Source organism: Acomys minous (genome assembly GCF_964271855.1).
Source record: "Acomys minous genome assembly, chromosome: 18".
Classification (NCBI taxonomy): Eukaryota; Metazoa; Chordata; class Mammalia; order Rodentia; family Muridae; genus Acomys; species Acomys minous.
In genome coordinates, this window is record NC_140501.1 from 49,055,574 (window position 1) to 49,081,058 (window position 25,485).

The 25,485-nt window shown below is 54.6% G+C and overlaps 3 protein-coding genes across 5 annotated transcripts; all 3 read right to left on the reverse strand.

The window, feature by feature from the left end:
* Position 1: 1 nt before the first annotated feature.
* HRURF (HR upstream open reading frame) lies at positions 2 to 2,835 on the reverse strand (the record flags this gene model as incomplete). The annotated part of the gene is made up of 2 exons (XM_084767652.1): positions 2,710 to 2,835; positions 2 to 450 (listed from the first exon to the last, which is right to left on the reverse strand). The coding sequence occupies exon 2, from the start codon at positions 104 to 106 to the stop codon at positions 2 to 4; it is 105 nt and encodes a 34-aa protein (XP_084623778.1). The 5' UTR covers positions 107 to 450; positions 2,710 to 2,835.
* A 3,711-nt stretch (positions 2,836 to 6,546) lies between these two features.
* Positions 6,547 to 10,145, reverse strand: REEP4 (receptor accessory protein 4). 2 transcript variants are annotated; one of them, XM_084768138.1, is made up of 9 exons: positions 10,011 to 10,145; positions 9,710 to 9,916; positions 8,893 to 8,965; positions 8,499 to 8,575; positions 8,272 to 8,392; positions 7,732 to 7,845; positions 7,413 to 7,548; positions 7,127 to 7,281; positions 6,547 to 7,034 (listed from the first exon to the last, which is right to left on the reverse strand). In XM_084768138.1, the coding sequence occupies exons 2-9, from the start codon at positions 9,739 to 9,741 to the stop codon at positions 6,969 to 6,971; spliced, it is 774 nt and encodes a 257-aa protein (XP_084624264.1). In that variant the 5' UTR covers positions 9,742 to 9,916; positions 10,011 to 10,145; the 3' UTR covers positions 6,547 to 6,968. The 2 variants fall into 2 exon arrangements, with proteins under 2 accessions (XP_084624264.1, XP_084624265.1); XM_084768139.1 differs by lacking the exon at positions 9,710 to 9,916 and having other exon boundaries at positions 10,011 to 10,142.
* A 7,684-nt stretch (positions 10,146 to 17,829) lies between these two features.
* Positions 17,830 to 24,852, reverse strand: LGI3 (leucine rich repeat LGI family member 3). Of its 2 annotated transcripts, none has more exons than XM_084767888.1 (8): positions 24,402 to 24,852; positions 23,156 to 23,227; positions 22,460 to 22,531; positions 21,999 to 22,070; positions 21,822 to 21,893; positions 20,786 to 20,955; positions 20,493 to 20,657; positions 17,830 to 19,969 (listed from the first exon to the last, which is right to left on the reverse strand). In XM_084767888.1, the coding sequence occupies exons 1-8, from the start codon at positions 24,698 to 24,700 to the stop codon at positions 19,152 to 19,154; spliced, it is 1,740 nt and encodes a 579-aa protein (XP_084624014.1). In that variant the 5' UTR covers positions 24,701 to 24,852; the 3' UTR covers positions 17,830 to 19,151. The 2 variants fall into 2 exon arrangements, with proteins under 2 accessions (XP_084624014.1, XP_084624015.1); XM_084767889.1 differs by having other exon boundaries at positions 24,049 to 24,494.
* Positions 24,853 to 25,485: the final 633 nt, after the last annotated feature.

The window sequence follows — 25,485 nt, forward strand, 5'->3', positions numbered from 1 at the left end:
TCTAGGGCCGCAGGTTGGAGGGGTCGGACTCCGGGATTTGCAGGATGCGGCACACGGCGCGGATGGGCCGCACCAGCTTCTGGGCCGAGGCTGTAGGTTGCGCCATGGGACGCCGAGACTCCGTGCTGCGCTTTGGGGAGGGTCGGGCCGGGGCTAGGGAGCGGGTGTCCCCGGAGGGAGAGAAGGAGCCGGGCCGGGGGGAACACGCGCCCCGGGTCGGAGATGGCTGAGTGGGGGGGAAAGGCCGAGGGGCGGGGAAGGGGGTCGTGCCTGGAAGTGGGGGGCCGATCCCGTGAGCCAGGAGAGAGGCACCAGCGAGGGCGCAGCACCGCGTAGCGCGGCTAATGGAGGGAGAGCGCAGCGGAGAGCGCAGCAGGACCTCTGATCGCCATCGCCAGACGCGCAACTGAGAGTGGGGAAGCTGTTCCGCCGGTTTCCTCCTCCAGCACCCTGCGGGAAACAGGAGCCCGTGATTCGGCGGCCCCGCCTGGGCCTGCCCCCTTCTGAGCCCCGGGGGCTTCCGCCAACGCCCCGGCGATGCCACCGGCTGCGCACGGGGAGAATGAGCCCTTTGTTCCCCCCTCCCCCCCGCGGCACCCGGGCGCCTGCCGAGAGAGGCTCCCCTGGGGCAGTGTGCCAGCTTCCCAGCCGCCCCACCCTCCCGTGGGCCCGGCCCGGAGCCTGGCAGGCGGGCAGCACCCCCACTATAGGTGCCAAGCCCGGGAACTGGAGCAAAGGGCGGGAGGGGCCGGACTAGGCCAGGATGAGGCGGGGTGCCCCCCAGGGTGTTAGGGCGGGGCGGCAGGGAGGGGTCAGTGCCAGAGCTGGCAGGGGCAGTCGGGTTCTCACGGGTCAGTGATGGGTGCTTCGACCCACGCCAGCAGGCCCGTGCCTGCTGGACCACTCTCTCTCCCTGTCCTTTTCAGCTCTGGGCACACCCCCGTGGCTGGTGTCTTCCCTACCTCTTTCTTTATCTTCACCTGGCCAAGCCACTCTTCATGGTGTCCTGCCCAAGCCCCTTCCCAGCATCCCTCTCTGGGCACAATCCTATGAAGTGCTATGCTTTGAACCTGGGAGGGCCTGCTGTCTGGTCTGTTCCCTGGCCTAAGGACCTTGATTTCTACCAAGTGTCCGGAGTGGTGAGGGGACCAGAGGTCCACAGCCATCGCAGGCTCCAGTTGCCCCATCCTCAATGTTCCTGGTGCTCCCAGGCCCAGCCTGGAGAGGAGCCCATGGGAGTGGCTGCTGGGAGGGAACAGCGAGTAGGAGAGGAAATGGGCAAACAGGGCACCCTCCACCCGAGGAAGCATCCCTGCTCCTCTGCGGGGGTGGTTCCAGAGCGCACACACAAACAGACAGACTCAGACACACACAGACAGATTCAGACACACACAGAAACCCACACGCCCAACGGGCGCTTCCCTTCCCTGAAGGCACCCACCTCCTGCCCCTCTACTCCTCTGCCTCCCCGGCCCAGTCTGAAACAGAAGCAACACCACCTACTCGCGCCCATCGCCCATCGCTGTGGAAGGGATGGATTCTGGTGGCCACAAGCTGGTTTCAAGTCACACCATCAACTCTGAAGACAGGGGGTACCATGAAAAGCCCAAGGCCTTACTCTCAAGGGACAGGGATGAAGGCAAGAAGCCTTCCACCAACCGTTGAGAACAGGCTGGGTACTCTCAGGAGACAAGGTCCATACCAGCTGCCACTGCTGAGACTTGAGCGTTATGGATATAGATCCTTCTAGCCCCTCGCCTTCACAGGGACCAAGTCTGTGGTGGGGTGGGCTGGCAGAAGTTGTTTACATGGCTGAGTTTTTCCATACTCCTTTTCTTATCCTCTCCCTAGGGGGGTGGCCTGACCCTAGTGTGCTATGGGAGATAAATGAGACGGGTCGGACAGGGATTGGAATACCAAGGCTCCAGCCTGGCCCCCAGCTCCAGGCCTGGCTCCAGGACAAGGTGGTGGGCTGGTGTGTGTGTGTGTGTGTGTGTGTGTGTGTGTGTGTGTGTGTGTGTGCGCCTGTGGTCCCACTCTCCGGCCTCTGGCCTACCTTAGCAGAGGCTTGTGGGAGAGGCCTGTGGCTTCAGGTCTGGAAGAGATCAGAATGGAAGCTTGGGCTGTCCAGAGTCCTAGGGGCCTGTGGCTGGCTGTCTTTCCCTGGGGTGACAGGGACTGTCTCAGGGGAGCTGAACAGATAACCTCCCACCCCCACCCCTTCAGTTGCCATATCTGCCTGTCAGCCTATATTGCCTGGACTAGACCAGAGCTCTCAGGACAGTCTTCTGGAATGCTTGGGGGTTAGTGGAGATGAAGGTGGGGGAGAAAGAAGCACCACCCCCATCTCAGCACGTTTCCCCATCCTTGCCTTAGAGCCTATGCTACAGGCCAGAGTCCTTGTAGCTGGCTGTGCTGTGCCTGAGGATGGAGCAGAGCTGAGGACACACACAAAAGACACAAACACAGAGGGGAATGCCACCCAGTGTGTGGTCACAAAACCAGACCAAAGACCTGGCAAACTGACTAGCACCCCCAGACTCACATGGGCCCAGCCCTAGCCCGCAACAACCCCTCGTGCACTGACACACATGCTGGTGCACACACACACACACACACACACACACACACACACACACACACACACTCGTGCCGACAGGCACAGCCTCACTCAGCCGGCTGCCCTTTCTCCACCCCAGAGACCCTTACCTGGGCAAGCACAGTGCCCCTCAGGCAGAGTAGCCCCCTGCCCAGGGGTGGGCAGCAGGCAGGGCGGGGGAAGGAGCCCCGGAGAGTCAGGCCAAGCTGCCACTAATCCGGGCGGGGAGAGGGGGGGCACCCACGTCAGAGCGGGGACTGCCGGGTGGAGGGCATCTGAGGACATCCCCTCCCACACACGCGGCCGTCTGGGCACCTAGCCCTGCTTCCCCAGCCCCTCCATCCTTCAGACAGCTGAGGCTGGCTTCCCCCTACCCCACCCCCACCCCTGTGGCCATGGCTGAGGAGGGGGACACGGAGGACGGGAGGGATACCGGGAGAAATCTCCCAGGACCAGGGGGGAGGGGACAGGGAAGGGAAGTGTAGAGATGCTGCTGGAGCCAGGAGGAAGCTCAGTGGTAGATGCGATCCTCTCCTCTTGCCCACCCACCCACATCCTTGACCTAATTCCTCTTCTGGAGCCCTCCTCCTCTCTAGCCCTCCCCCACCGGCATCTAGCCTCCATTGTATTCCAGGCTGAGCTTGGGATCTGTGTGTTGCAGCAATGCCAGCTCTGCCCCCAAGATCCCCCAACCCTAGGCACCAGCCATCTGCAGTGAAGGTCACCTGTTTGTGGGCACCAGTCTCAGATGCTGGATGAGAAATGGGAACAAACACCTGAGCAGTTAACCAACTGATCCCACCCCACCCCACCCCACCCCACCCCACCCCACCTCCACCACCTCCTCTGCCTCCTCCAGTGGAGTACAGAGCCTGCTAGGACCCCCAATTTAGGCCCCATGTGTGTGTGTGGAGTGGGGTAGGGGGCGGATCTAGAGGCTTAGTATGCTGCTGAGAGTAGCAGCTAAAAATACAGCCATGGGTTCCTGTGTGTTGTGACATAGAAGTCAGAAAAGAGGAAAGTGACTAGGACAATGAAGGGCCACAGGTCAGAGGGACAGTGATGGAGCCAGAAGCAGAGGGCTAAAGGGATGACAGGAGGTGAGGCAGAAAGAGAAAAGAATATGAGAAGGAAGCCTTAGCTGTCATGATAATAGTCCAGGAAGGGTAGGAAAGGCTGAGGAGTGAATGGGACCGGACACCACGCAAGGTGTGTGCTAACCAGCCTAATCTACAAAGAGAGTTCCAGAACAGCCAGGACTATTACGCTGAGAAACCCTGTCTGGGGGGGGGGGGGGAGGGGGGAGGGTGAGGGGATGGGGGAGAAAAAGAAGGTATGTGCTAAGGATCAGCCTTGATGGTGTCAGGTCCTTTCCAACCTTGATCCTATGTGGGGAGACTAGGCACACTGGTAGCAAGTAGAAAATCGGTGGCCCTTGGAAGGCAGCAACAAAGCCTGACCCCCTCCCTTAAAGAGGCCAGGCTGGAGGATGAGTGGTGGGCTAGGGACCCTCTCCAGAGGAGCATAGTGTAGGTGTGTCTGGGTGGTTCTCAGAGAGGCAGAGGCGCTCTGAGGAACATTTAGGTGCCACCCAGTGCCCCAAGTCTCAGCCTCACATTTATACCGGCCTGGAAATGCTTACAGCTGGGACTCCTACTCACTTCTCCCTCTGTGGCCTCAGGATGCCTTGGCGGCCATACAACGTTTTTTGTTTTGTTTTGTTATTTTGTTTTTTGAGACAGGGTTTCTCTGTGTTAGCCTTGGCTGTCCTGGACTCACTTTGTAGAGCAGGCTGGCCTCGAACTCACAGCAATCTGCCTGCCTCTGCCTCCCAAGTGCTGGGATTAAAGGCGTGCGCCACCACGCCCGGCCCTGGTGGCCATACAATTTTAGCCAGCCATTCATTTAGAGACACTGGTGTTTGGAAAGCTATGTGGTGGAACTGAGGTGACACGGGGCACAGACACCAGAGCAACAGATTCACTTCCATCCTGAAGAGGTTTAAAACATCTGATGCATGTGTTGGTTTGGTAGCCATTGTCCTTCAGGCTTCTGAGGTGTCAGGCCTTGGGCTGAGGTTAGGAGCCATGTTTGGAGGTACGAGCATGGAGACACATGACTCCATGATTTCTAATCCTGGGCTGGGGAGCTAGCTAGAGAGGGTTCCCAGAGCTTCCTGGAGGGATGCTTGAGGACAGAAGCCAGACAATATGCAGGATTTCAGCACCAAATCACACAGTTATAAAAATACCTCACCTTAGTTCAACCACTTTTTCTGGGCTGGGATACAACAGTAAAATAAGGCTGGCTCTGAAGTCACGACAAAGGAGGGACAGGGGGAAAAAAAATGATGTTAGTCAAGATGAAAACAGAAGTCCCTTCATGAGCAGTGATGGCGGGAATGCCAAATGAGCAAGGCAGAGGCTCTCCTGCAGAGAGGGCTCTGAAAAAGATGTGTGAGTTGGGGTGGGAGGACAAAGTGGCGTGGGGAAGGAAGAAGAGAGATGGCAGAGATGACGGGCTTTGCAGACCCTGGGGACAGTGGCTTCAACAGGTCTGCTGGGAGGACCAAGCAACCTTGCCTACCTTTCCAAGCAGTACCACTGTAGAGGAGAAAGCCTTTTCACCTGTAAAAGGGACATTGGCCCTGTTAAGAGAGGATTCAAGGAAACCATCTCCGAGAAATAGCCAGCGCAAGGTCAGGCACGCAACAAATATCCCATACGAGCCGGGCTCCTTCTCAGTGCCTCCCAGGCAAGGAACAGCTCACTTACTGAATAGTGATTAAGGACATCAACTCTGGAGCCAGGCTGCCTGGTCCAAAGCCCAATCCTGCCATTTGCTAGCTAGGCCACCTTGGGCCATTTGCCCTTTATGTGCCTACTTGGGAAATGGGGATTACAGTTGTACCCACTTCCATGTCTTCTCACCCCTACGGTATGTAGCTACACATCTTTTGAGTGAATTAATGAAGCGGCAGATCAGCATCACAATCAGAGGGAATCCCAATCCGTGAGAGGCTAAATCAGCCACACAGATTAAGTGCCTTCCCTCCAATAAGACCCAGATAATCCCTCCACCAAGAGTTAAGCCTCGCAGGCCACACCAGTTTAGCAGCCCGTGTTTTTCCTCCGAAGTGGATAGGAAGGGCAGATGGGGTGGGAGGGCGGAGCACCCCCGGGCACCATGTGACTCCGACTTCAGGGACAGATGACCCAAGGATCGAAGGAGATGGATTAGAGCCAATCCTGGGCAAGAGTCTGGGTCTGTGGATGGAGCAGGCCACAGATCAGCAAGGAGCAACAGGAAAGGGCTACCATTGGCCACGCTGGATTCGGCATCATTCCTTTGGCCTGGCCCATCAGCCGCCAGGCCCCAGCAGGGTGAGGCTTTGGCTAGTCTCTGGGCCCCGCCCACCCTGACCTGGAAGGTGGGGGCAGGCTGGTCCCAGGCTGCTGCTGCCCTCTCGTGGCTTAGAGTGTAAATTCACCCTGATCCTTCGTGAATGTTTACTCCAGGTTCATGGAAGACCTAAGCTGTCTTCCCAGGTTTGCTCAGCGTAATTTCTACACCCTCTCCATGCTGTTGCCTCTACCTGTAAGGGCCACTACTGACTTCCTGACTCTTGAGTTCACTTCAAGGCCCGTCTAACTACTGTTTTGAGACAGGGCCTCTCTGGTCCTGGCTGTCCGGGAACTTGCTATGTAGATCACGCTGGACTCAGAGAAATCCTCCTGCCTGCCCTCCCTCAACCATGTCGTAATCAAAGGCTTGTACCACCACACCAGGCTCCAGCGTGACTCCACAGGGGTCCCTAGGTGCAATTCTGAGGTGCTGCTGTGATGACAGTTCGCTGATACACAGGGATCTCCTGGCAGTCTCCCCACCCTTTTACCAGAGCCTGCAGTGGGTTGTCAGCTACGATATATGAAAAGTGATGAGACAAATCAGGGGAGACCAAGCACTGTTTGGTATTTATTTATAAAAACATCCACAAGCCTGACCTCACTTACCAACATGAAACACACACACACACACACACACACACACACACACACACACACACACGCCTTGGAAAAGGCTGTCAAGTACTTTGAAAGACAAGAAGGAATTTACACAGTGGTTGGGCTCTTGATTTCACTTATAGGGACTAGTGGGGTTCTGGTCCCATGTTTGAGGAAGGCAATAAATAGGCCCCTGGGCCTGGCCTGCTTTGGTATATTGTGGGTGCATCCCCAATGCAGGGTACCACACCATGTGCCCCTTAGGCAGCTGCAGAAGCCGAAAGGGGCAGAGCCCAGGTAGCTTGGTGTAGCAGCAAATGGTCCCCTGCTGGCTCCAGAGGTAAGATGGCCCGAATCTGCATGCTTTAGCTATCCATGTCTGCTGGTATGGTCTTTTTCCGGGTTCGGACCTTCAGGGAGCGTGAGGTGCCCTTGGGGAGAGAAAGCCAATCCACCATGAGTGGTGTGAACATGGCGGCTCAACCGACCACCCTCACACCCAGTCCCCCTCCACCACACTGACCTCTCGCACCAGTGGCTTCCTCTTGACCACCCGAAGGCTCTGGCTGCGGCTCAGAGGCTTCTCTCGGGTCCGGACAGGTGGCTGGGGGGCTATCTCGTTGTCTGACCAACAGCCATCCTCTGTGTCACTGTCCTGCAGGCCGCCTGGTCGGTACCCTGTGGAAGAGAGGCCATGGATGGCAAAGCTGAGTATCTATACAAGCCTGGGTGGGGCCACTCCCAGCTTTCCCCTCACCCGTAGACAGGCTGACCTTCCCAGGTCTGCTTTGGATCCCTTTTCCTCTTACCAATTGGGGGTCTGCGTCGGGGTACTTGGTCTTCCAAGTAGAGAGGATCTTGGTAGGCGGGGGCAGGGGTGTCAGGGATAGAGCGCAGGTCTTGCATGGAGAAGCTCCGCAGCCTTCCAGCTAGAGCACCCTGACTCTAGGAGGTGAGGGATGGGAGGCTCTGTATTAACTGCGGGGGGGGGGGGAGGGCTACAAGGGGGAAAGGCTTTAGCAGGGAAGCTAGCCTTCAGCTAATCACTGGGGCACAAGATTCAGAACTGGTCCACCTCAACGATACTGGGAGTGGGGCTGATGCTGTGAGCACCGGGGCCCAGAGCACCTTGGTAGCAGCCTGCACAGCAGCCGAGGCAGCGATGTTAAGGCCCCGCTTCCCGAAACTCAGCATGGTCTCGTAGCTACGCTCCTTGGCCTGCACAATGCACGCATCGATCTCCTGCAGACCCAGGGAGGAGAGCTCAGATCAGACCCCCCCCCAAGAAGCTACTGGTTCTCATAATCCCTAGCCCACATCTACCTAGGACACAGGAGCCACAGGTATATATGCTCGGAACAGGAAATAGCAGCAGGGCTTGCCGCCCTCTTACACCCACTCCACAGCTCACTGAGTGTCCCGTCCATTTTTCCATGTCCACATAACTTCCTGCTGGCATGCACACCCTTAAAGGTCATTCATATGTGTCATCCAGGCAGACGGGGAGAGCCAACCCCTACTGCGGTCCCATAGCAAAACTGCAGTGGAACAGGAAATAAGACCCAGGCATCTCAGCTCCCTGAACCTGAGATACAGGGCTTCCTCTCTGACACACCCTCTCCCCGACACGCCCTTCTGCGTTCCTCCTCAACCTCCCCCAAGGGGTACCTTCTCGTGGCGGGATAGGGATGGGTGGACAAACTTCCGGTAAAGCAGGCTGGCCCCCTTGGTGTAAGGCGAGAGGAGCCATAGCACAAAGGCCATCTTGATCTCATAATAAAAAGGGAACCTGTGGGTGCAAGGGGGCGGGATTTGTGTGAGCCAGCTGCCAGGTAGTGTGTGAGCCTTCCCAACCCCCCCCCCCCCCCCGTGGTCTGCCAGTCCTTGTGCCAAACCAGGAAATGAAGATGTCTGTGAAGGTTTCTGCTGCCATGAAGATGGCAAAGACAATCCAGTACATCATCCAGCGGACCTGTGGGGCCAGAGTGCACAAGAAGAGCTCAGCTTGGGAGCCTGAGGTGCCAGCGCCTGCCCCTAGCTGGCCCAACCCACAGACAGAAATTCCTGAAAGCCTGTCCCACTGCATTGCTTGGCGCATTTCCCCACGTCTGCTTAGACAGGAGCCCCTCAGAAACTGCTTTTCATTCCGCGCCCAGTGTGTTTCACCCACAAGACCCTCCGAGAGAGGCCAGCCCGGCCCCTCCCCCTTCACCACCAGGTCCTGCCACCCCCTCCCTGACCCCACAGTATCGAGGGAGCGAAGCTCTCCCACCATCCCTCTGCGCTCACATATTCTCGAATGTTCTTGCTCTTCACAGCTTTGTAGGAAGCATACGCGGGATACAGCATGCCAAATATGAGCCTGGAACACAGCGGCCATAGGACGTGTAAGGGGCACCATGCCCCGCCCTCCCCCTGCCAGGTGGTAGCTGCCGCCCCTGACCAGGGTGCGAGATGGCAGTGACTGCCCTGTTTTTCCCGCTTGGTTTGCACAACCCAGGGTGACTGAGTCAGTGCCCTGGAGGCTGCCTCCCCACCCGGCTGTTTACAAACATCCCAAGCCTGCCCAGGCCTGCACTGGTGGCCCATGGGTACAGGGACAGACTGAGAACACACAACAAGGTGGGTGAGAACACCAGGCACAGGGCCACCAGGATGCAGTGGGGGACATTTGAGCCAGGTGTTGGAATATCCGAAAAGTGAGGGGTAGACTTCCAAGGCTGCAGGTAGGGTGGTGGGTCATGTGGCAGCTCACATGGGAAGGCACCTGGATTCTCCGCCCACAGCTGCACCTATCACCTTCTCACAGGGCTGTGGGTGGCAAAGGGCCCGAGCCTTGCCTGCACCTGTCTGCAGTGTGCATGTAAGAAGGGTCCCTTTCACTCCAGAAGGCTGCAAGGTAGAAACGCAGTGACCAGGTCCCATTCAGACCTCCTGGACTGGTTGTGTGTGGGTGCGGGGCGGAAGGGGGGAGGGCGGGAGGAAGTCATGGAGTTCAGAAAATTCCCTTCTTTACCAAATTTCCCTTCTTTTCCAGTTTCCACCCAAAGGCAGGCTGGCACTCGGGGATAAAGGGGAGGGGGTGGCTCACAGTGGCTGTACTCACACCACCAGGCGACAGATCATCCAGGACACCATTCTGACAGCCTTGGGGGATGACCCCAAGAGAGTACCGGAGGGACGCTCGCTCAGGAGCTGGGGCAAGGGGCCGAGTGGTGTTGCGGTACACCTGTCCCTCGGCGCAGGCAGAAATCACCACCCTGACTCCGATCCCACAGTGCTGGGAGTCTGGCGAACCCGAAACCAGTAGGGCCTTGCGGAGGAAGCCGCCTTAGGACCAAGGCAGGCCAGTGCGTTCCTCCGCCCCGCGCCGCCGAATCCTGGCGGCTCGGTCCCACAGTTCCTACCGCGGAGAACCGCGCGTCCGCCCGTCCAGGGCGCCGCTGCTAGTTCCGGGTCCGGGTGGCAGGTCCGGATCTCCGTTCTCACCGGCCGCCGGGGTCCCAGAGAGTTCGACCACCAGCACCAGTCTCCGGGGCGGAGTTTGTAACTCACTTGAAAGTTGCACGGAACCTCGTCCTGCCCAACCCCAGCGCTCAAGTGTGAGGCGCAGGCGCAATGAAGCCTTCAGAGGGGCGGGACGAGGTCAGTGACACCAAACGCCTGTCCCTTAAAGCGGCAATGCTCCGCGCATCTCGGAAGTGGGGCCACTGGTCGAATAGTCTTCCAGATCTGAAAGGTTAGCAGGTGGGAAGTCACAACAGAATGAAAGAGAGGAACAAAAATAACCCGGACTCCTAGCTAGGTGAGGTGGCGAACGCATGAACCTTTGGGGCTGAGGGAGAAGAGTTACCAGTCCAGGCTGGGCTACAGATATATCAAGAGACTGTCGCAAACAAACAAAAGGAAATAAGATAGAGCATAAAATGAGTGCTTGGCCGAGAGGAAGCAGTTTCTAGTCTGATCCACCATCCATGTAGTCTAGCAGTCCAGTGAGAGAAAGGAGGGAAGAGTCGGGCTGGGAATCCATCCTCCCAACAGTGGGCTTCAGGGTTCCACTAAAACAGCTTTGCCAGATTCACAGGCCTGGCCAGTCTGACCCCAACATCTTGAGAGACTGAGTGAAGATCCAGGCTCACCCCTGTCGTCTTTACCAGAAGTTTGAAATTCAACCTGTTTCTGAGTAGATACAAATATCCCAGAGAATTCTAAAGTCAGCACTCGCTGTTTTGCGGTGCTTCTGTGTTCATTGGTTGTTGCTGCTGTTGTGTCAAACGATGGGATTAAGGCTGACCATACTGGAGCCATATAACATTTGACAAACTTGAATATATTATTGCTGTCGTCATCGTCATCATCATCATCATCTTGGTTTTTTGGTTTGTTTGTTTGTTTTCACCTTGGTTTTCTTGAGACAGGGTTTCTCTGTGTAGCCCTGGCTGTCCTGGAACTCCTGTAGCCCAGGCTGGCCTTCAACTCAGAGATCCACCACCTCCCAAGTGTGAGGATTAAAGGTGTGCACCACTACTGCCCAGAACCCCCCCACACCCCTATTTTCAATAAAAGAAACACACACACACACACACACACACACACACACACACCAAGCAAAACCATGGAGTCTGATTTGTGTTGGCCAAGTACTGCGGAGCACAGGAGCTGGCCTGGAGTGCAGTTGCTCTCCCCAGCAGCACTAACTTTCCCTCATTCTGCAGACAGCACCTCCTAATTGCTTCTTGGCTTGGGATGAGACCTGTGCCCACCTCCCGTCTTCTGTGCTGATATTTTTGTCTGGCTCAAGTTTGTGCAGGTCACACGCTGTCACAGTCTCTGTGAGTTCATAGGTCTGGAAAACACTCTCTCATGGAAGGTTCTTACAATCTTTCTGTCCCGGCTTTTGCAGAGATCCCTGAACCTTGAAGGGAGGATGTGACGCAGACGACATCCTTTTTAGGTCCGACTGCTCCAAAGTTGCTCACTCTCTTCATGTTGTCCAGTGGTGTCAACTATCTACTGCAAGAAGCTTCTCAGATTCACCTATGGTCTTAATCTTTGCAAAGATCCTTTTTTTTTTTTTAAATTAAGAAATGTACTCAGGGGGCTGAAGAGATGGCTCAGTGGTTAAGAGCACTGCCTGCTCTTCCAAAGGACCCATGTTCAATTCCCAGCAACCACACTGCAGCTCACAACTGTCTGTAACTCCAAGATCTGACACCCTCACACCAACGCACATAAATTAAAAATTAAATAAAATATTGAAAGAAAAAAAAAAAGAAAGAAATGTACTCGGTGATGTAAATGGCCCAATGTTACCGAGTGGTATTTATTGCTGGCCAGGGGCTAAATGGGTGGTGTGGTCAATTTTCTTAGGAAATCAGCAGCAGCCAGCTACAAGTGGCCCTAGGAGGGGACGTGAGCCTAAAGAAGTTACCCTGGTAAAATGAGTACCCTTGCAAGAAGGGAGGATGCTACAAAGAAGGCTGTGGGGTTTTGTTTGTTTGTTTGTTTGTTTGTTTTATACATAGGGTTTCTTTCTTTGTGACTTCTGCTGCCTGTCTCAGTCGCTCCTTCTGAAAATAAGGCGATCAGTAACCCCCCAACCCCCTCCTTGAGGTAAGGGTGCAAGCCAAGCTACCCCAGGGCTGTGGGGGTGGAAACACGGGCAGTTACTGTCTTTTATTAGAGCACAGTTAACGCCCACCATCTTATGAGGATAGTATTAGTAATGATGGGAGGCAGGGAAAGGAGGCTTCTTGGGAATAAACAAACACATGGTGATTATGCAGTCTTAATTATTATCATCCATTTTATTGGTATTGCTAGATGTGGGAGCCAGCAATGAAACCTGCCCACAGGAGAAACTCCCCCATGCCTTGCGGCTCCCTTGCTCCTAGTGCCCCTCCCCCATACTGTTTTGGAGAAACAAGGAACACCAAGACCTGAGGATCCCGTTAAGAAGGTTCCAGACACGCCATCCATTTTGATTTTTTTTTTAAATTAGTTTATTATTATGTATACAGTATTCTTCCTGCATGTACACCTGCAGGCCAGAAGAGGGCATCAGATCACATTATAGCTGGTTGTGAGCCACCATGTGGTGGCTGGGAATTGAACTCGGGACTTCTGGAAGAGCAGTCAGTGCACTTAACCTCTGAGCCATCTCTCGAGCCCCTCTCCATCCATTCTGAGAACCATCTCTTTTCTTCTTCCATAGCCAGGATCCCATGTAGTCTAAGGCCTTGAACCTGTGATCTTCCTGCTTCTTCCTTCTAAATGCTGGTGTTAGAGGCACAGATCACCACGTTTGGTTCATACAATGGCTTCTTGCACGCTGGGGAAAGCACTGTACTGAGCCATACCCCCAGCCTTCTTGATCTGATATATACAGGTTTTAATGTGTTTAATAAGTGCTTTGCCTGCATGTGTTTGTGTACATGTGTGCAGTACCCGCAGAGGCCAGAAGAGGGCATCAGATCCCTCTGGAACTAGAGTTACAGGGGCTCTTAGCCTCTGTGTGGGCGGTAGAAGGGCAGCCAGTGCTCTTAATTGCTGAGCCATTTCTCTGGCCCCTCAGATCTGATGTTTGTTGGTTTGTTGGTTTTTCGAGACAGGGTTTCTCTGTGTAACATCCCTGGCTGTCCTGCAACTCTCTTAGTTGACTAGGCTGGCCTCGAACTCACAGAGATACACCTGCCTCTGCTTTCTGAGTGCTGGTGTTAGAGGTACGTGCCACCACGCCTGGCCAGATCTGATTCTTTAGGCAGGTGTGGTGGTATAACTCTTTAATCCCAGCATTTAGGTGGCAGAGGCAGGCAGATCTTTGAGTTTGAAGCCAACCTGGTCTACATATTGAGTTCCAGGACAGTGTGTGACCCTGTCTCAAAAACATCAAACAAACAAACAAACAAACAAAAAACCAACAACAACAACAACAATCAAACGAATAAGCATAAAGTGTGTGTATTTCCTTTTGTTAAAATTTTAAATATTTATTATATATACAGTGCTCTGCCTACGTATACACCAGCAGGCCAGAAGAGGGCATCAGATCACACTATAAATGATTATGAGCCACCATGTGGTTGCTGGGAATTGAACTCAGGACCTCTCAAGGAGCAGATGGTGCTCTTAACCACTGAGCCATCTCTCCAGCCCTGCATGGCTCCAGCCCTCCTTAAAGGCAGAGAGATACAACTAACAGAACCAACTGAGGGAGTGTGGAGAACTATAGAAGAAGGGAGGGATAGCTGTCCGTCACTTGGAAGCCCGTGGGAAGCCAGGGCCTTTGGGATGTTCAGTCACTGGTTGACTCTCTTGTGTGTGTGCCGGCAGGGGACTTGTGGAGGGCAGCACTTAACACCAGAATGTCTTTCTCAATTATTTCTCTACATTTTTTGTTTGTTTGTTTGTTTAAAACAGGGTCTTGCCGGGCATGCCTTTAATCCCAGCACTTGGGAGGCAGAGGCAGGTGGATCTCTGTGAGTTCAAGGCCAGCCTGGACTACAGAGCAAGTTCCAGGACAGCCAGAGCTGTTATACAGAGAAACCCTATCTCGAAAAACCAAAAACAACAACAAAAACCAGGGTCTTACTATATAGGCCTACCTGGCTTAAAACTTACAGAGAGTTCCCTGCCTCTGCCTATTGAATGCTGGGTTGAAAGGCGTGTGCCACCGTGTCCAGCTTCCACTTTATTTTTTGAGAGAAGTTCTCTCAGTGTTCCCAGAACTCTCTAGTTCAGCTAGACTGGTTGACTGCTAACCACTCCAGGATCTGTCTCCATTCCTCTAGTGCTGGGATACCTCGATGTGCCTCCATGTCTGGCTTTTTACATAGCTGTTAGGGACCCAAACTCAGACCCTAGTGTTTGCACAATAGGCACTTTGCCCATTAGGCCATCTCCTCAGGCCAGCTGAAGCCTTGTTTCAAGCTGAGTGTGGAGATACCTGCCTGTAATCCAAGTATTTAGGAGGCTGAGGCAGGAGGATTGGATTGCAAGTTGCCTGCAGTCTATCTAGTAAAATCCTGTTGAAGAGGAGGAAGAGGAGGAGGAGGAGGAGGAGGAGGAGGAGGAGGAGGAAGAAGAAGAAGAAGAAGAAGAAGAAGAAGAAGAAGAAGAGGAGGAGGAGGAGGAGGAGGAGGAGGAGGAGGAGAAAAAACAAAACAAAAAGCCTCTCGGCTTTCCTCTGTTTTCATTCGCCAGAAAGAGCTTGCCTGTGGCCATTCTGAGCTCTCCCAGCTAGGACAGTCTCTCCCATGGAGATTCCTGGCCATGATGCGAGTGCTTGGGAACATTAAATGACAGAAGTCAGAGGTCTGATGCTGGGAGCCGGGCTCCTCACAGAGGAGTGTGCGGCTGGCAGCTACGACTCTGGCTCTTGTAGTCTTTAGTCCTGAGCTGTTGACACAGTCATCTAGTTACCCTGAGTTGCTAAGCAGCTCCAGAGACTCATGGCTGACCCCTCCAGCAGGTGACCAGGCAGCCATGCCACAGAAAGCTGGGCATTCAACGTCTGATGGCGAGAATGTCTCTCTCCAGTAAAGGGAGTGGCTTGTTAGGATCGATGTTTATCTTGCAGCTGGGCAACAGAAGGCTAAGGTGTCTGGGAAACTAAAGCCATTTCCCTTGGCAACCTCAGTGGGCACGGCCGGGGAGAGAGCTGAGTCGGTATATAGTGCTTGCCTGATATTCATGGAGTCCTGAGTCCAACCCCCAGAATTACATAAGAGTAGCATGCTCGTATACAGCTGTAATCTCAACATTTGAGAAGTGGAAGGCAGGAGTCAGGAGTTCAAAGTTATTCTTGGCTACACAGTGAGTTTAAGGCCAGCCTGGACTATGTGATACAATCTCAAAAGGAAGAAAGGAAGGGAGAACCGTAATCCTGGGATGGGACAGAAAGGAGTGAAAAGTTCCTGCTCTGCTAAGAGTGAAGGAACATGATTTGAGCAGAATCCTGGACCTGTCACTTACCACAGTTGGTGGTCAGGGACGGTGGGGACGGGCTAGGTGCCTGAAGCTACAGATGAGAGATAAGGATGCAGAAACTCTGAGACTGCAGGTGGTGGGGGAACCCTCACTCTCAGAGGGCACTTGTCACCAAAGAGGGCCTTCCTCTCACTCTCAAGAACCATCCCTCCCCACTTCTCGGAGCCACTCCATCTCAAATACAAATATAGTTTATAATTATGTGTCAGGCACAGTCTTCAAGGGGCCTGACATCCACCCATTATGTATTTAACACACTAAAATCTCACTAGGGATGAGAAGCTGAGCCTGACATGCACTGGTCTATCCCATGGTAGATGACCCCCTTGGTTAGGCATCACTAGACCCACTTTGCAGACACATAGAGGCAAGGTAAAGTGCCTGAATACCATTCACTGTTTTCCCTCAGGAAGGGGATTGAATCAGAACTCTACAAAGTAGGTTTACTAATCGGCCTTGCAGGATTGGAGATTCAGGGAAATCAGTTGACACCAAGCAAAGTAATCGAGCCGACATGTGCACATGTGCGTGGTCTGAGCTGTGGCGTTCACGGCAGGCTGTTGATATGTGCTCTGGAGCTCTCAGGCCTGGTCTCCTTCTCTTGTGACAGATCAGTCATATGTGATACACATGGACATTGTTTGAATAGGAGTGGCGCCCATGGGCTCATATATTTGAATGCTTAGTCATCAAGGAATGGCACTACTTGAGAGAGACTAAGAGGTGTGGGCTTGTTGGGGTAGATGTGGCCTTGTTGGAGGAAATGTGTCACGGGTGGGGGGTGGGGGGAGAGGGAGCAGGCTTTGAGGTTTCCAAAGCTCAAGTAGGCCCAATGGCATGCAGACCTCTCAGCTCCTTCTCCAGCACCGTGTCTGCCTGCACGCTGCCACGCTTCCCGCCATGATGACAATGGACTAAGCCTCTGAAACTGTCAGCCAGCCCCAGGTAGATATTTTCTTTTATGACGTGCCATGGTCATGGTGTCTCCTCACAGCAATAGAAACCCTGATTAAGACAGACATATACATGAGACATGAGAACTGAAAGGCCATCCTGGAGAAAAGATGAAAAGCAAGAGAAGGGAAGAGGTCTATGTGTGTGTGTGTGTGTGTGTGTGTGTGTGTGTGTGGAGGGGGGCAGGGGTGAGCATTCCAGCCCCCCCCTTCCTGGAGTTGTTGCCATATCTACCGTTTTTATCCTTTTCCCTGTTTCTTTTCACATAAGATGCCAAGGGGTTCCCATGGCTTCAAGTCTGGGGAGTGACAAGGAGAGAGGTCCTACAGCTGAACATGGCAGCTTTGCAACCCAGGGCTGCGTGTTCTTCCCAAGATGCCTCACATTCCCTAGTGGCCCTCGTCACTGCTTCAGCGCCAGCCCTTGTGTGATGACCACCTCCACCACCTACAGGTTCTCGCTGTAGTCTGAGAAATGCACAGGATAGAAGGAGGCAGGAGAGGGACCAGCGTTGCTGTGTCTGTTGGCACCAGGTCCCGAGGAGCTTGCTGTTAGGCACAAAGCCATGGATTTGGTTTTTTTGTTTTGTTTTGTTTTTTTGTTTTGTTTTGTTTTTTGTTTTTTGTTTTTTTTTAGAAGAGCAGGGAGCCAAAGCAGGCTCCTGGGTAGGAGATGACATAATGGAGAGATGTTTCGGGAAGGGCAGACCAGAAGGCTGTGAGAAGGCTGGCAGGAGGGACTCGGGGACTGTAGTAATGAGGACAGGCCTGGATAAAGGTTGTCATGGGGCAAGGGGGTGGGGGGGGGTGAAGAATTCTCATTTGGAAACAGTCAGAGATACAGAATGGAGAATTCGGTGGCTGGTTAAAAATGGGGAAGAAGAGATACCAAGATGTTACCTAGGACACCAAGGTGCTTGGTGGGGGATGATGACAATGGTGGACATTTGCCCAGTGGGGGGGGGGGGAGCTCAGGGAGGGAACGGTAGAAAGACAGGGCTGCTGAAGGCTTAACGTGTCTTTGCCATGTTGTCAAAGACATGTCCCTGACAAAGGGACAGACCTAGGGGCTCAGGCCTGTAATCTCCAGGAAGGAGCACTGGGCTGTGAGTCAGGCCCAGGTGAGAGACTCATCACACAGCCCAGCACCTGAGTGGCGTCACCGTGAACTCCTGACCCCAGCCCCAGCTGACCTTGAGGGTGCCCATTGCTCTGAGGGAGAGGAGCCAAGAGGAAGAGGGCCTGGAAGCTGGTTGTGGTCTCTGTGTGTAGCAGGGACAAGGACACCTGAGAGCTAGCGGTGGGGTGGAAGTTTTTATTTGAAGCAAAGGAATCATAGCATTGTCCCCACCCCCCACCCCACCCCCGAGGGCCACAGACCACAAGAAATCCTCTCAATCTGGCCATTTCCTGCTTCTGGGCTGCTGTTCCAAGTGGACAGCAGAGGGCAGCAGAGACCTGGTTGCTAGGTGTCCCTCCTGCCACCCACATCCAGATTCCCACTGAGCCAAGCTTCCAGAAGCATCTCCATGGAGTGGAGGGGGGGGTGCCAAGGCCCCCAACATGTTCCCGGCCCCCACACAAGTAACTCAGGTTCCCTCAGGAGTCTTGCCTTGGCCAGTTTTTTATATCCACCTAAGGGGCAATCACAGTTTAGGGTAAGACGGGGTGAGAGAGGAGAGAGCCCAAGCTTGAAAAAGCAGTACTATCCAGAGAAAGCCTTTCTACCTGTGTCCAGGTGAGCTAGGACTGAGTCATAGAAGAAAAGTCTAGTGCGAAGAAAAGTATGCTGCAGTGCAAAGAACCCAGTTGCCGTTGCCTCTGTGGCTATTATTGCTTCAGGATCAAGTGGCTTTGTCCCCAGGAGGCCATGGCCATGCGTACTGTTATTATCCTTATTAGCCACATGAGGGGGACACACTGGGGTGAGCAGAGAAAGTGGGGGGTGCTACAGGCACCCGCCAAGAAGAGCAGCTGGGTGATGACGGGGAAGCCTGTTGGTTCAGCACCTAGTCGGCTCGTGTCCACGCTCCCAGACATGTGCATATGTGGAAACAGGAGTGTGGGCCACGTATGCACAAGTATGTAACTGAGGAGGCCATCAGCGTCCACAGGCGCATGCAGAAGGAGCATGGCGTGGGCAGGCACACTTGGGAGTGTGGGCACACGTGGAGGGAGGCCGCAGCTGCGGATGCTAAGCAGGTCCACAGACACCTTGAGCATCCACAGGAAAGGCCAGAGGGCAGAAGGCTAAGCTTGAGAAGAGAAGGCCACATGGCTCACCCTTTCCTGCACCCATTGCGTCACTCAGACATACTAGCGAGGGAGCAGAGCATGGGGGCACTGTAGATGAGGAGCCTCTGGTGCACACGCAGAGGAGAACCTGGACACCAGGGGGCCTGGTCCATACGTAGGTGCCGATTACAGTAATGGCTCCCCTGGGCTAGTCCCTGGTGTGTGCCCAGGCCCACTTGTGTGTCTATGTGTGTGGGAGTACATATACAGGTTAGCCATATGTGATTTCACTTGGGACCACAAGTTGCTCACAGAGGTCCCCCACCCAGCATACAGCACCACCCTGAGGAACCCAAAGGACTTAACCTCCCTCTAGGCACTGAGATCCACCACAACATGTCGGTACACCAGTGTTTGCCCCTTGAAACTGGGAGCCAGGAGCAGCTGGGCATCTCCAGCGGGCATGTAGCAGAAAGCCCGAGGGGCTTGTACAGCCAGCTCCTGGAACCGTACAAACTTCTGTCGCCCCTCATCCCATTGGTAGATCTGGGTGAAGGAAAAGTCACTGCCCAGCGCCAGGTAGCGGTGGCCACCCACCAGGAAGGGCTGTAGGGCCAGAGAACCACGGGAGGGAAGGGCCTGCACCTCAGAGAAACGGGTACCCTCCCAGCGCAGGATCTTGGAGTCACCGATGTAGCGACTAAGGCACAGGTAGCTGTCGCGGCCAGCACGGAAGTGTTTCACAGCCTGGGCATCAGGTACCTGAGTCACCTCTGCCTGGGCCACAAACTGTTTCTGAGTACGACTCCACTGATAGATGACAGGGGCTTGAGAGCTACTAGACACAATCAACCGTGGCTTGCCCTCACCATCAACAAACTCTAGGTCGGTGTCGCGGTGCCAGGCGTGCAGCGCCTGGTGAGAATAGAAGCCATTCTGGTGCCAGCGGTAGAGGCTAGTGGCACCTGCCTTGGAGCTGTCAGCCACCGCAAAGAACCAGTCACCGTCGATGCGGAAGGCTTCCAGATCATTGGGCTTGCGCACACGCTGCGGGTCGATGTCCTGCAGCTTGGTGAAACGTGTCATGTTGGGGTCCCAGTGGTAAATGTATGAGCCACCGAACAGCTGGGCCACGACTACATAGAGCTGGCCATCCACAACCATCGGCTTGCAGTGCACGGCTGAGGGGGCTGCCGGGACGGGACAGGACAGAAGCACACGTGGGCTTAGGCAGTGTCAGGTAGCTCCGCCCCCAAGTGGAAGGTCAACCTTCAAACACGCTCCACAACTGAGAGCGGCTACAGAGCTCCACTCCCAGGGCACTGGCCACCCAGGACTCAGGGTCCATACTCTAGTTTAGTTCAGTTTAGTTTGTTGAGATAGGGGAGCCCTGCCTGGCCTGGACCTTACAAGGCCAGCCTGGTCTTGAACTAGTGGTGATTTTCTTTCTCTGCATCCCAAGTACTGGGACACTATAGATAACTATTGTATGTATTATACTGTGCTCTATAGATACTATTTTGTATATAGTGGCCTTCTTCAACCCCAGTGAGATCTTTATGGGCAGAAACCATTTTTCATCCATCTTTCTTCCATTAGGAACTGACTGCAGTTGGACAACAGAGCCTCCTGTCACCACCACCCCCACCCCCCACCCCCCCGCCCTGGGCCCCGCCCAGCTAGGACCAGCGTAGGCAGGCCACAGGCAGGTACCTGGAATTCTGTCATAGTCTCGAAGCTGTCGTTCCACATAGTCCCACTTCAGAATGGTGCAGGCGCTGGCACCTGGCTGGGCCAGAGCCAAGTAGAGGTCACTGGAGTAAAGGAAGGGTTCTGCTGACACTGCTGGGAAGGACAGGGTCTGGTAGAGGACAAAGTCTGCAGGGACAAGAGGTGCAGGTGGGTGGGATCAGCTCCAAGGAATAAGGCACCAACCCACTGGGGGTACTGGGGTGCTGGGTGTACCCAGCAGAGTGGCCTTCAGCCAGAGGGGTGACACGTCCTACCGGTGGTGATGCAGTCAAACTCCCGAAGAGGCAGGTCCTGCACTTTGTGCTCCTGGAAGCGGGGTGGGCTGGCACAGTAGATGGGGGCCACAGTGGTGTTGGTGTGTGCCAGCCACTCCACCAGCCACTTCACCTTGCAATCGCAGTTCAGCGCGTTGCCCCGCAGGTCCCTGGATTGTAAGGGTGAGGAACAGAAGGGGGCAGACCCTCAGGGGCTCTGCCCACCCCCCACCCCCCCAAGCCCACCTAGCCTTCAGAAGCTGCTATGAACTGCTCACACATTAGCTGGGTTGGACACAGCCGCCCACAACACAGGCATGGTCAGAGGTGTGTGTGCTGGCTGAGCCAAAGCCCCTGCTTGCTTACCTGCTTGGCCAGGTGCCTTTGGTTTGGTTTCGTTTTGCTTTGCTTTGCTTTGCTTTGTTTCTAACTTTTAATTTTTAATTTTTGTAACACTGGGGATTGGAATGTAGGACTGAGCACATTATTCTAGGCAAGTGGTGGTCTGTATCCACCAGTCCTGTTTTCACTTTTCAATCATGAGACAAAACGTTACTCCCTGTGATCCTCCTGCCTCAGCCTCCAGGGTAGCTGAGATTACAGGCCCGAAGAGCTTCCAGGCACATTTGCAATGGGCAACCCACCCTGCTGTTTGTTGCATCCCTATTCCTCCCACATTGACAAAAATCAGGAGCTTTTACTTTATTTTTGTATAAATACTGGCAAACGATTGCAGATAATGCTAGTTATTTAATGTTAGTTCAGATCAACCAGATATTTTAAAAGCACACAGGTGTTTGCCCTGCATACCTGATATGCATATGAAAAGGGTCGTGTGGGCCTTTAAGCAACGCACTTTGGAAGGCTCCCAGCTATATCTAACGACCTCACCTTTTCAGAGTTCTCAAACCTGAACCCTCCCAAGTCTCTGATCCCCCTAATTCTGACTCTCACTCTGTGACACTGTGGGGAGAGGCAGGACTCAGGGGTTATGCCCTCTGTGTCATTGTGGGGAGAGGCAAGATTCAGGTCTTACAAGTCGCTTAGGATGTCCAGGGGACGAAAGATGTCTCTGGGCAGTGTCTGCAGGTTATTGTTGGCCAGGGAGCTGCAAGAAAGACCCAGGGTCACTTAAAGATCATGACCAAATCCAGAGGACACATGGGTCCCAGTCCCACACGTGCGCGCGTGCTTTGAGGTGTCAGGTACTCACAGATGTGTCAAGGACCTGAGTCCCCTAAAGGTAAACTTGGAGAGCGCCCAGATGTCATTGTTCTCTATGAAGCTGGAGAAAATAAGAGCTTGCCTTAGTTGCCACTCTGGGTTCCAGAACTTTCCCCCAGCAGGGATTTCACTACATCTGAGGCCAGACCCTAGCACAGGAGCCAGAGACAGGCTTCCATAGTGTGCAATAACTTCACACCCATAGTGATAGGGTATTAGGCAAGATGCTGGGGGTGTGTGTGGGGGTGAGGTGGGGGGGAGAGGGTAAGGGGAGGGTGCAAGGCAGTGGAAGAAATGATCTCTGCCTGATCCTACAGCCAGGGGGAGCCAAGGGCTCCTTCCCCGCCCCCACCCCCATACTCCCAGCCTTCTCGCTGCATTTTTCCTCTCAGCCCACCGGGCCTGGGCTCCCTCCTTCTACCCTGCCCTTGACCCTTCCCTCCCACACACAGGTACTGCAGGTGTGACAGTCCTGTGAAAGCGTTGTCTCCAATCAGCGTGAACTTGTTGGAGTTGAGTAACCTGGGGAGACAAAGGTGGAGTTAGAGTGCACAAGCGGGTGCCTGTCGCCCCCAACCCTTGAGCTTCCTCAACATCTGGCTACCCTTCCTTCCTTCCATACCTCAGGACCCCTGGGCAGCAAGACCAAGTTTGAAACTTGTTTCCATGCCGTAAGCTCCCCTGTTTGCTCCTAAATACGGTGGGAGGCAATGGTGTCTTGCCAAGTCGGCTCCCGGCCCACTTCCATTGCCTCTCCTCTTCCAGACTTTTCCTCTTCATCCCAACCCATGCTACCCCACGCAGAGACAACTGTCCACCATGCCTCCCAAACTCGGATCCCTGGAGCCACCTGTGTTTAAGATGACCCTCTGCCCTGAAGCGGCCAGTCTCTGGCACTGGCCCAAGTCATTGCAACCCCGTTCCCTAGAATGTCTAAAGAAACCAAATCTGTGTTCTACACCCCACATTCTTGGCTTCTGTGTGCAGTTTCCCTGGATCCCTGTCCCCCATGACCCTCCACCTTCTGCAGCATATCCTGCGGGGGCCTCTGTATTTTCAACCGGCACTGCCACCTACTCCCACACAAGCTCAGCCTCTGTCCGGTTCTCCCACGCCCCAACCCGCCCTTCCACGAAGCCATCATACAAAAACTGCAACAGTGGCAGGTGGGAGAAGGCTCCATCCTGGATCTCCGAGAAGGCAGCGTTCACCAGGGTCCTGCAGGGAACACATGAGTCAATACTGTGTATCTGAAGGACCTGTCCTGGGCACAGAGGTGGACAGGACACTGGCTCCTGTATTCAGCAGTCCTAGTCTCGACCTGCATGTGTCCTTTACTTTCCCAAACTCAATGGCCTTCCTTTACTATTCTTCTCCCCTGCCACCTCCGGAAGCACCAGTGGCCCCGGGCTCACCTCCCCTCTCAGCCAAGAGCAGGTTCCATTGCTAGCATCGATGCCATTACCCAATACCCATAATGTGTTGGTGCTGCTGAGGGATAGGGCAGCAAGATGTGGGAACCTGGCGGCAGCCTCTCTAGTCCCACAGGGAAGGGGTGGGGGTGGGGGTCATGGGCCAGTTGCTGCAAGTGAGGCTAGCCCAGCTGTGTGCAGAACAGCAGCCCCAGTGGCCATTCTGGCTCGAGCCAAGGTACCTACCTACCACGAGGGCAGTCTCACTTGCCACCCCTCCCCCTGCTGCAATCAGTCCTCCTGCTTTCTGTCCTTGGTGTGACCTCATAGGGAGGGGCCAGCATGCTCATGTAGACACTCCCTCCAACCCACACACAGTAGGTCTCATTGCTGATGGTGATGATTCATTCTTGGCCATGAACTCTGGTTTTCCCAAGCCAAGGCTGCTGTATGATTACAGCGCTCCCTGCAGACTAGGGCCTGGAGTCCCCAGTTCTGAGGAACCCCGGGGTGTGGGGGGAGGTGCTCCAGGCCTGAGTCCTTTGAAAAGAGGAGCGGGCTTTCTCTCTTCTAGAGCTCTGTGCCCTCCTTCCTTTCCCCCATCCCCAAGGCTAGGTACACACTCACAGGGAGATGACCTCTGAAGGCAGGTTCTTGGGCACTGCCTTAGAGTCCACGCAGAAGGCGGTGTCCCTGGTGCAGGAGCAGCTGGGTGGGCAGGGGGGCGTCTTAGGAGGCCTCTTGGCACTGGCTTGCAGCATTAGGCAAAACCCCAGCGTGGACAACACCAGGAGCCCGCGCCCCGGGCCCCGGCTGGCTAGTAGCCCAGCCATGCCTCCAGCAGGGTCTCCCACACACCAGCCTGCCGGCGCCCCGCTGCTCCCTTGCAGGTTGCTCTGTCCCTCTCTAGAGAGCTTCCACCTCCGGGCTGCCGCAGCTCTCAGCTACCCGCTTTCTAGGCGCCACCTATTCCTCCTGACCTCGGGGCGCTGGCTGCAGTCCTTTCAGCTCCGGAGCGCTGCGCTGAACTGGGACCGCACCACTGGCAGCCGGGGTTGGTGGACGCGGACTGCGGCGCGGCGCGGGCGGCGGGGGCGCGCGCGGAGGCGGAGCGGGGGAGGCCCAGGCCCAGCGCCCGCGGGAGAGCAGCCAAAGGATTGGAGTGGTTGCACCCGTCCGCAGCGTGCCCTACCAGGCCACCAGCCTCTGTGTCTGATCTCCAGAGCTGTCTCTGCAGCAAGTGCATATTTATGAGAACGTGCATGTGCACGGTGCACATGGAACTGTGGACCTATGTGCACCTGTGTGTATGTCTTGGCTATGAGGGGGCGTAGAATTCAGCGGTATGTCGCCAGTGACTCATGTACATCCAGGTTGGCAAGAGAGATCGGGAGCTTGAGGGTGCGAGCGTGTTTGCATCTCCTGAGGAACAGAGCATGCTTTTGTGCCTTGCGAGCTGAAAAGGGAAAGGTAGCCACTGGTGCTGGAGTGGGAAGTGTGGAATCCGGGAACATTTCACACGACACAACCACAGTCCTCCGCTGGAGCCGGAAGCGCCTTGGATGTGCTCCAGCTCAGGTCTTTGTTTTATCAACAAGGAAACTGAGGCCACAAGAAAGGGAAAAGCAGCCAAACTCTACATCTCTACTGTGTACTTGGCATAGTTAAGTGGCTGGCCTTTTGGAGGGGAGGGACATTCGTTCCCCATCTACAGATAAGGAAAGCATAGCCCTGGCCCAGAAAGCCCAACTCCAATTTCACAGCAATTCTTCAAAGGGTAACTAACTCTGGAGACCCTTCTATGGAGTCTCTGAGGCCAGCATACCTTCCGTGTTGTCACAAAGGTGCTCTGGAATTTTCCAGAGCTACATGGAGAGTCTTTTTATGAAACCTCAGACTAAAGAGATTTGCAAAAATATAACAGCAACACTTCTTTCTACAGCTATTTTTGTTTAAAAAGGCAAAGGGATATGGGTTGGCAAGATAGCTCTTATGCCACCAAGCCTGATGACCTGGGTTAAACCCTAGAAGCCACATAGTGGAAGGAGAAAACTACATTGGGTA